The following is a 9882-nucleotide window of genomic DNA, read 5'->3' as shown; positions in this document are numbered from 1 at the left end:
GTTAGTAATAGTTGTACTAATTAGAATTTTTTCTCCCCCTTTTTTTATCATAAGAAAAAAGTAAAAATAAATACTTCCCCTCAAATGTTGCATCCTCTCAACAAAAGAATAGATGCAATTCAAATATTATAAAATTGTTGAGTACGAGATGTTCTTCAAATATTATAAGGAGAAAAGAGTAATTGATCTAGAGTAGAGATAAATAATAAGATATCAAACAAACTCATATATCTCTGCCTCATATATGTACCATTTATCACAATATTATGACATAAGATGTTAATAAAAAAATTCTCCTCTTTTTATCATAAGCAGAAAAGATCATTAACAAAAATTCCCCCTCAAATGATTTTCTCCCTCAATAAAAGAATAGATGCATTTCTTTCAAAACAGAATAAAATTTAAATTTTCAAAACATGAAAGAGCAAAATACATCATGAATTACAAAATGGAAATTCAACTCTAATAAAAAAATACAATTAAGACTTAGAAAGAAGGGGTTAGAGGATAATCCGAAGGTTAAAGATGTCAATAAAAAATCTCTTTTTTTTTATCATATTCAAAAGATAATCTAATCTTGATGCTCTCCCTAAATTAATTAAATCAAAAAGAATTTAGGTCCTTTTAATTCATTCCAAATTACTCCCCTAAAAGTAGTATTCCCCTTAAAATAAAATAAAAATTCCCAAAAAAAAAATTAAAAAAAAAGTTTTTTTTTTACGTTTTAATTTAAGATAATCGATTATTACACCAAATAATTGATTATTTGCTAACCAAATTGTCAAAATTCATATTTTGAGACCGAGATAATCGATTATTACCCTTGATAATCGATTATTTACGTTAATTTTCGAAAAATGCAAATTTAGGCCAAATTTTCAACTTAAGATTCATCTAGCATTCATAAATTATTTAAAAACTCTTACAAATTACCAGGATACCATAGAACTTTCTTTTCCTTTTGAAAATTTAACCTGCAAAACAAAACAATAGAGTTTTGGTCCCCATAATCTCATTTGAGGTTAGAGGAAAATTACTTTATAACAGGAATCCAAACATATTTTTCATTTGGAACATCAAAATGTTTAATTCTACATTTGTTAGAAGTGTGCCTCTTTTTCATACAGTAAAAACATGTGACAACATTTGGGTTTCTATAACAGTTTCTTTTTCAACCCATACCCTACGGGTTCTTCTAAATTGATTATTCTTTTTATGTACACTTTTTGTTTTTATAAACCTTTTTAACAAATATAGGTGTTTCAACATTATTATTTGTGGTTTTGCCACTTCAAGAAGATTTTCTAGAATATCAATATCAAGCATGTGACTCTTACATGAAAGACATTCAACAAGATGTTCAACATTTGAAGACTCTTTCCTTTCTAAATTGCAGATTTTATTCCTTAAAATAACTTCTTCATCCAATGCCTTCTCATATTTAATTTTCAAATCCTTAAACTCATTTTTCAAAGTTTTATAAGCAGCATTTAATTTCTCAGATTCATCAAGTAATTCAAGAAAATCTTTTGTACATCAAATTCACTAGTATCAAGGCTAGAGAAACTTACTTGGCTTGCAGTCTCATCAATATTAGTTGTCAAACACAAGTTTGCTTCTTCACTAGAAACACTTGAACTAGTTGAGCTTGAGTCATTATCATCCCAAGCTATATAGGCCTTCTTCTTCTCGTGAAATTTCTCTTCTTTTGTTTCTTGATTTTTCTTGTTGTTTGGACAATCGACTTTCACATGGCCTCTTTTACCACATGTATAACATTTGTATCTTGTTGAGGAGCCTTGATTGTCATTCTTTTTCTTCAAGAGTTGGCTTCTACATGATTCATTGTTGGCCATTGAGCATAGATTTTCTTGGTCATTTGAATCGTTTGAGCTTGAGGAGTTTGATGTAGATCTTGAATTATACAACGTCAACTTAACCACATCTGTAACTTTACCATGAGTAACTCTTAAGAATTCCCACATTTCTTGAGCACTTTCATAAACAGAAACTTTGAAGAAATCATCAAGGGTTAGTGCATATAAAATTATATTCCTAGCCCTAACATCATATTGTGTCATTCTGTTTTCATCCAAAGTCCACTGTAAATAAGGTTTTTCTACCTGTATATCATTTACAAAAATGGTGGGTACAATGGGTCCATTCAAAACAGCTTCCCAAATACCCATGTCAATAGACTCTAAAGTAGGTGCATTCTTATTTTCCAAAATGCATAATTTTTCCCTATAAACAAAGGAAGTCTATCAATTGAAGCACCCTCAGCATACATTTTGTTATGACCGCCCATTTTCGAAAAATTTGAAAAACTATCAAAGCAAGCTCTGATACTAATTGTTGGTACCGGCGAGTCGCGCAACGGAGTAGTAAAAGTGATCAAAGAGCGTTAAGCATGTAGCAGTCAATAAACAAGATAAAATACTCCGTTTAAAAATCTTGATTTTCTTAGAGAACTTTTATCAAACAGTTGGTATGCTAAAAGTGCAGAGAGTGTAGGATTCAAGAAAATCAACACAAAATTTTTTATCCTCCTTCGAATCAAAAGATTCTATGTCCAATCATTAATCACTATGAATAATAATTAACCTTCTTCACTAAAAATATAGTTGTACAGATTACAAGATAATGAAATAATCAAAGAGTATAGAAAACACCTTCCTTCGACAAACGAACCGAAAGTAAACTACTCAGCCAACTTGAAGAGAACCGCTCCGACCTTAGACACACTAAACACGAGTTTCTCATATTCACAAGACTTGACAAGAGCACACTATCACTTGAGAAATTCTTCAGACAAATTGTATTCTCAAATGACATAGATTTCTTTTCACTCACAGAGAGCTTCCCTTAGGCACACAACTCTAATACTCTCAAATGAAAAGTTATTTTCTAAGAGCTGTGAAGACCTCTATTTATAAGCCCAGGGTCAGAAACTGAAAATACAACCCCCAACTGCAAATATAATTAATTATTATAAGTGATAATCGATTATTTGTGTCCATTATGGAGTTTTCAAAAGATGATAATCGATTATCTGAGGAATAATCGATTATTTGTGTGGCCAAGGCAATACTGAATCAGATAGTGATAATTGATTATCTTGAGCAATAACCAATTATTTGCGCGAGAAACTCTTTTCCAAATAGGCTCGTGATAATCGATTATTATACCAAATAATCGATTATCTGCGCAAAGACTCTCTAAATAGGAAAACTTCTAAGTGTTTTTACATCAACAAAGTAATTCCTATACAATTAATTCTTCAAAATGCTTTAAAATAAATACAACAAAAGTCTTCACATTCTTTATCTTGTAGCATTATCAAAACCATAATATCTTCAAGACAGCAATTCTTCTCATTGGTAACACTTACTTCAAATTTCGATAGTATTTGGTCTTAAAACTTTAGAAATAAAAGATATAAAACTAGTTATTAAATAGCTTAAAAGATTTATTAATATGACTAACAATGTTATTATATATATGTTTATGTGTTAACACGTATGTGTATGACAATATTGTTTATTATCTATATCTATTAATAAAGTTTGGAAGAATAAAAATGATTCAAAAATTGAATAGAAATTATATTCAATTTGACATAAAAATTATGAAACTATGTGTTTAAAATAATAAAAAAATTATATTTTGTAGAATGATGAATATTTTGAAATAAATTAAAAATATATTTATTCTTCTTAATGTTTTTTGTATTAATTGTTTTTATACTGGATATTTTTAATTAAAGAAAAGTTATAATAACTAATCATTATGAAACGTGTATTAAAATGCAAAACGTATTTTCTATTTATGTTGTAAATAAGAAAAAAAAAAGTTATAACAGGAGTAACGACTAACTCCACCTAAAGTGTGTATAAATACGTATGATATACTTTTTAAGTACTTTACTACAAATAATTTATCGTAGTTGTTGAGTGCAAAAAGATTAAGAAGATCACTTGACTATATATCAAAACATTAAACTTATTTTTATTATATTAACAATAATGCTTATTAACTGGACTATTTGATTTAAGTTTTAGTAATAAGTTCAATTTATAAATAATTATATGATTTAGGAGTTAATAATCAATATTGTATTGCATCGTTTTAATAGATATAAGAAAACATTTTTTTATTTATATATATATATATAACTAATTAATATATTTTAATATTAGTACTTAAATTATTATGTGAATTTAAATTTTATCTATGTTTCAAATTTTAAAAATAAATTAACTTAGTCTTCTTCATTAAATAATGTTAAAAGTTTATTGATGTGACAAAGATGTTGTAAAGTATGTCACCTATTGACATAAACACACACGTGTTAACACGTGAACATAATATAATAATATCATTAGCCATGATAATAAATTATTAATATCATTTAGTAATGATGATTATTTTTTAAAGTTTAAGATCAAACACTATCAAAATTTAACAAAAACGAGATACAATTTTACAATATAGGGATTAAATAAATATTTAATCCTCACATAAAAAAAAAGTATTTTTGGTCAATAATATTTATATAAGTTTTTAATTCACTCTAACTAAAAAAGTGCATTGACATAATATACATTTATATTATTTTGTTAAATATTTTACGGCTATAAATTATGCTTTAGATTTGTGACGAACAAATTCTATTATGATAAAAGATATTTCTTTTAGTTATTGATAATTTTGTAAAGTATTATAATATAATTTAGAAACAAAGGTGAAAATAATGGATTGAAAGAAATAATATAAGAAGAAAATTATTTAATATTATAAAAATTATTTATTTATAAAAAATTATTTAAAGAAAATTATTAACAAATTAAGTTGTATATTTTTTCTATTAAGAAATCTTATATTTTTCAATAGTTTAAATTTATATTTTTTAATAAAACGTTTTTTGAAAGAATTTTATAATTTTTTAATATTTTCCTTGGATAATTATTTTATAAATAAACCTAAATATTTTAGATTCATATTACTAATTTTTAATTTTACATTAAATTCGTTTTTCAAATATTTCCACTTACAATCATATTATTATTATTATTTTATTTTTTTTAACTTATTACACATACAAAATTATTGCATAAATTATATTAACTAAATAAATATATATTTATCAAAATTAATTTTACAAAAAACAACCATTATAATAATTTTTTATTATCATAATTACAATATATGTTAATTAGTATCTTATTTATTGTAATTATGGTAATAGAAAAATTATATATCGGAGTCCTTGTCTTCCAGCTAATCTAGTTTGATTTAAAATAAAATAAGTGATATTTTTTGTCCAAAATATTTATATAAGTTGATAATGCACTCTAACTGAACAAAGTGAGTGCATTAGCATAAGACACATTTATATTATTTTGTTAAACATTTTAAGCCTATAAATCATGTTTTAGATGTATGACAAACAAATTATCCTATGATAAAGTGCATTTTTTTAGTTATTGATAATTTTGTAAAGAATTAAATTATAATATAGAACGAAAGGTAAAAACGATGGATTAAGAGAAATAATAAAAGAAAATTATTTAAAAAAAATATTTGTTAAACTGTTTCACATGGGAGTTACTCTCATTTGGAGTCTAATGAGTATAATTTAAGAGATTTTGGTTAGATTAAGAAGATTAAGAAGAAAGCCGTTGTTTTTGGATGCAAAGAAGGCAACGGAAAGCTTTTAGGAAAATGTTCTTTTAAGCTTTTAACGTCTCTTATAACATTTGAATAAGACAGATAACTGAAGGGGGCATATGTGTAGGAGATCATTATTTTAATGTGATTCTGTGATCCCTGTCTGCACACAAAAATTGCTTTCAAGGGTCAATGATGATGAATCCATGGTATTCCCCATTTTTCATTTATTCCTAAACTATTGGACCATTGTCACTGACATATCATATGCATAGTTTCCAACACTGATGAATAATCCTATTGGATGAAGATACATGAGAGAGAAACAAAGTTGATGTTTTCAAAGCGTATACCAATTTGTGCAATTGCATTGGTATTAAAAAAAATGTTTAATATTTAGAAGCTGGGAACTTATAAGACAAATAGCCCTTTAATATTTAGAAACAATTCCAAACATGGACATTCACATTGACACTACACCAATAGTATGATTTTCCAACAAAAGAAAAAAAATTAGAGTAGCGATTCAGAAAAATAAACAGTTCATGAAGAAGAACTACACTTTAGGCCCTTTGCCCATTTCAACACCATTGCCATGATCATCATGTTCAACGAATCTGGACCAGAACGGGTGTGCCCTCCAAACTTGGCCCATTTCTTCAATTGGAATGCCCTTGGTTTCAGGCAAGAAGAAGGAAATGAAGATTGTCATCACGAACACAAAGAAGGCAAAGAAGATGAACAAACCAAACTTCATGTGGCAAAGCATTGTCAGGAAGACTTGCGCTATCACAAAAGTGAAGAACATGTTCACGGAAACGTTGATACTTTGAGCTGCCGAACGAATCTCTAATGGAAAGATCTCACTGGGCACCAACCACCCTAGGGGACCCCATGACCAGGCAAATGCTGCTACGTAAATGCAGATGAAGAGAACCACAACAATTGCATACCACTTTGGCAAATCACCAGGGTGCCCGTCAACTCCAAACTTGGCTCCAATTGCAGCTGCAACCACGACCTACACACACCAACATACACAACATCAGCATTTCTTAAGCAATAAGCTAACTTACTTTAATACAAACGCTAAAGTCAACAATTTTCATTCAATAAACCATGCAATTAGAGGGTACCTGACAAATGAGCATTTGAACACCACCTTCAAGGAAAAGGGCTCTCCTACCCCACTTATCAACACCATAAATTGAGACACAAGTTGCAACAACGTTGACAACACCAGTGATCACAGCTGACATTAGAGCAGCATCGTCCTTAAACCCAATGGAGCTGAACAGGACAGGAGCGTAAAACATGATGACATTGATTCCAGTAAGTTGCTGGAAAAACGGAATCAACACTGCCATAGTGAGGTGGGGTCTGTACTTTCTTTGCAACAAGTTCCTCCACGGGTGCTCCACTAGGAGTGAAGATTCACTAGCTTCAACTAAATCATTGAACTCTTCATCAACATCACTCACACCACGAACTTTCTGAAGCTGGGCCCTGGCTTTCTCACGATCACCCCTTTCAATCATGGAATTGGGAGTGTCTGGAAGGACTAGTGATCCAACTGTGATTATAAGGGCAGGGACCATAGCTCCACCCAAACTCAACCTCCATCCCCAACCACCACTGATTTTGGCAAAGAAGTAGTTCAACACATTGGCCACAAGTATTCCAACCGTGATTGACAATTGGAAGCCAATGTTCAATGCTCCTCTGTACTTGTATGGAGCCATCTCAGACAGGTAGAGCGGCACAGACTGGTAAATTTAAATAAACTTTCATCAGTAAAAGCTTAAATAAAATAACAACATTGATATACAAACATTTTTACTGATAAACAAGTAACAGTTCGTTTACTTGTTGTAATGGAATTTAATTAAAAAAAAGTGTGGGACCACGGGTTCTTCTCAACTTGCAAAGTTTATTTGTTGGAAAAGTAACTTGGAAAACAAAACCTAGCAATGGAAAACTGGAGTACGATTTCTATTTCGTAAATTCAATATTTTTTAAAATTCAACGCCGTGGAAAATAATGCAAAAGAACGTGGGAACAAGAAGCGAGCATGACACTGGCGAAGAAAAAAGGGGGCCAATAATTAAGCCACTATTAGTAAATTAGTGGAACCAAGCTCCATTTGTGTCATCCTAATTCAGCCATCCCACCACTCTCAATAACACATGCTAAGTAAGATTCTTTGGTTATCATTCAAACAAGTCCAATCTGCTAAGTTTCAAAAGGGATTAGTAAAAACAAAAACAGAGTCAGAACTAGCCGAAATAATTGGCAGTTTCATACGTAGAGTAGAAAAATAGCCCCAAAAGAGAGTAAAGTAGGGAAATGAATAGTTGCGAATTGGACGACTGACTTTTTGAGTCAATAAAAAACTATAATCACATCCAATGAATGCCTGAAAATTGAGAAAACTTATATTAACTAGTTGTCAGCAACTTTCTTTTCTAGAAAAGGTTTCCTCTTTCTGTCAGAGTAAATAAGACGTATAGATAGATAGATACATTCATACGGAGTTCCATTTTTTATAATAATTATTGCCCCTTCTCCAGTGGTAAGTCAGCATGAAAAATGAATCAAAATAAATACTTATCAGATCTGGGAAAAGGGTTCTTTTCAGAATCAAGTAAAACAGTGCACAACGGACAAATTAAACGACAAGACGTCATAATACTCAATTATCAAGCAAAGAAATGCACAAAACGACGACGGCAACGAAGGAATAGTATCTGGGACATTATCAGAATGGTTTAGTGTCTTAAAATTCGAAAAAGCAGATATTTTGACTTTTCTTCACCCAAGAGAGAGAATATCGGAGACATGCCCTTCCCCCGTGTTAAATTTCAGCAAAACCAAAATTAAAAAGAAAAATATTTTTGCTAGAACAAAAGAGGAAAAAAAAGAGTCTGTTGGGTAAATAATGGAAGTTTTTAATTAAAAGGGGTTTGAATTGACAGTGACTCATTTACTTAAAAAGTGAAGAAGAGCGTAGACATTGAGAATACCTGATTGGCGAAGCCGATACCGAACCCGAGCAAGATCCGACCCACGATGAGCATCCACACGCGTTGGGCGAAACCGTTTATGAGAGCACCGACAAGGAAAAGCAGGCCACCGAAAAGCATGGAGAGTTTCCGACCGAACCGCCGCGTGATGGTGGAGGCAACCAGCGACGACAACAGCGCCGCCAGGTACAGCGACGAGGTGAACATCGTGAGTGTCGCGCTGTCGTATTGGCAGTACTCGTTCGACGTTTTGTCCTTGTTCTTCTTATCGAACACCGACGGGAAAAACTTCTTCAGAAACGGATCCATGGACGTGACCCCACCTGATCATAGTCCAACACGTTAAAACAAAGAACGTTACGCACTGACACGCAGACATAAATCATGAGCCACAACAAACCACTACCGCTAACAGAAAAAGTGTCGACATGTGACTTATGCGTACCTGAAATTCCGATGTCGTAACCGAAGATCAAACCACCCATGGCTGCAACTATGCATGTTACTGTCACGAAAGGAGTGAGGCTCCCAGGGTAAGCCTTACTCCCTCCGCTGCTTATTCCTCCCACCGCCGGCATTCTTTTCCTATCTCTTTCCGAACAATGATAGAAAAGACTGAGAAAAAGTGAGGAAGAAGAAGAAGAAGAAACAGAGGCAATAGAAAGAAGATGGAGCTTTTGATTTGAGACTTGGAAGTGTTTATATAGCAAATTTCCTTACTTTTAATCATCGGATGAGCTGTCAATGATGATGATATAATATTAACAAATGTTTATCTATAAAATAAATATTTTATTAAATTTTTATTCAAGATAGGGAAGTTTTAAGAAACTGTTAAGGTAAGTGGCCTCGGGACAATTAATAAATACTTATTATTTCATTTATATCATCTATTTTATATACTAATTAGGGATATTTTCTACTTTTTTTATTAATTCATTGTTGATTACATTTGACAGGGATATATTATTGTTACTGAATGAAATTAAATTTGTTATAAGTCAATTATGTTTCAGTGATTCAAAACTTTTTTCAATTTTTGCTGGTATTTCTTAGCAGGATATGTTAAAAAATAATTAAAGCATTCAATACAAATGGAAAAATATTTAATACTTGCTCTGCTATCAAATTTGCTTTCCATAAATACTGACAAAAACCGACATTTTTAAATGAAACACACAAAGTAAAT

General features: G+C 30.8%; 1 protein-coding gene across 1 annotated transcript; it reads right to left on the bottom strand.

The window, feature by feature from the left end:
- Window positions 1-6081: 6081 nt before the first annotated feature.
- Window positions 6082-9370, bottom strand: LOC124832852 (sugar carrier protein C-like). Its single transcript, XM_047307170.2, has 4 exons — window positions 9139-9370; window positions 8694-9016; window positions 6807-7436; window positions 6082-6691 (listed from the first exon to the last, which is right to left on the bottom strand). Exons 1-4 carry the CDS (start codon window positions 9269-9271, stop codon window positions 6227-6229), a joined length of 1551 nt encoding a protein of 516 aa, XP_047163126.1. The 5' UTR covers window positions 9272-9370; the 3' UTR covers window positions 6082-6226.
- Window positions 9371-9882: the final 512 nt, after the last annotated feature.

Source organism: Vigna umbellata, chromosome 1, assembly GCF_029865625.1.
Source record: "Vigna umbellata cultivar VRB3 chromosome 1, Vumbellata_1.0, whole genome shotgun sequence".
Taxonomy (NCBI): Eukaryota; Viridiplantae; Streptophyta; class Magnoliopsida; order Fabales; family Fabaceae; genus Vigna; species Vigna umbellata.
The sequence above is the reverse complement of the archived record's forward strand: the minus strand, read 5'-3'. Positions and strand labels throughout refer to the sequence as shown.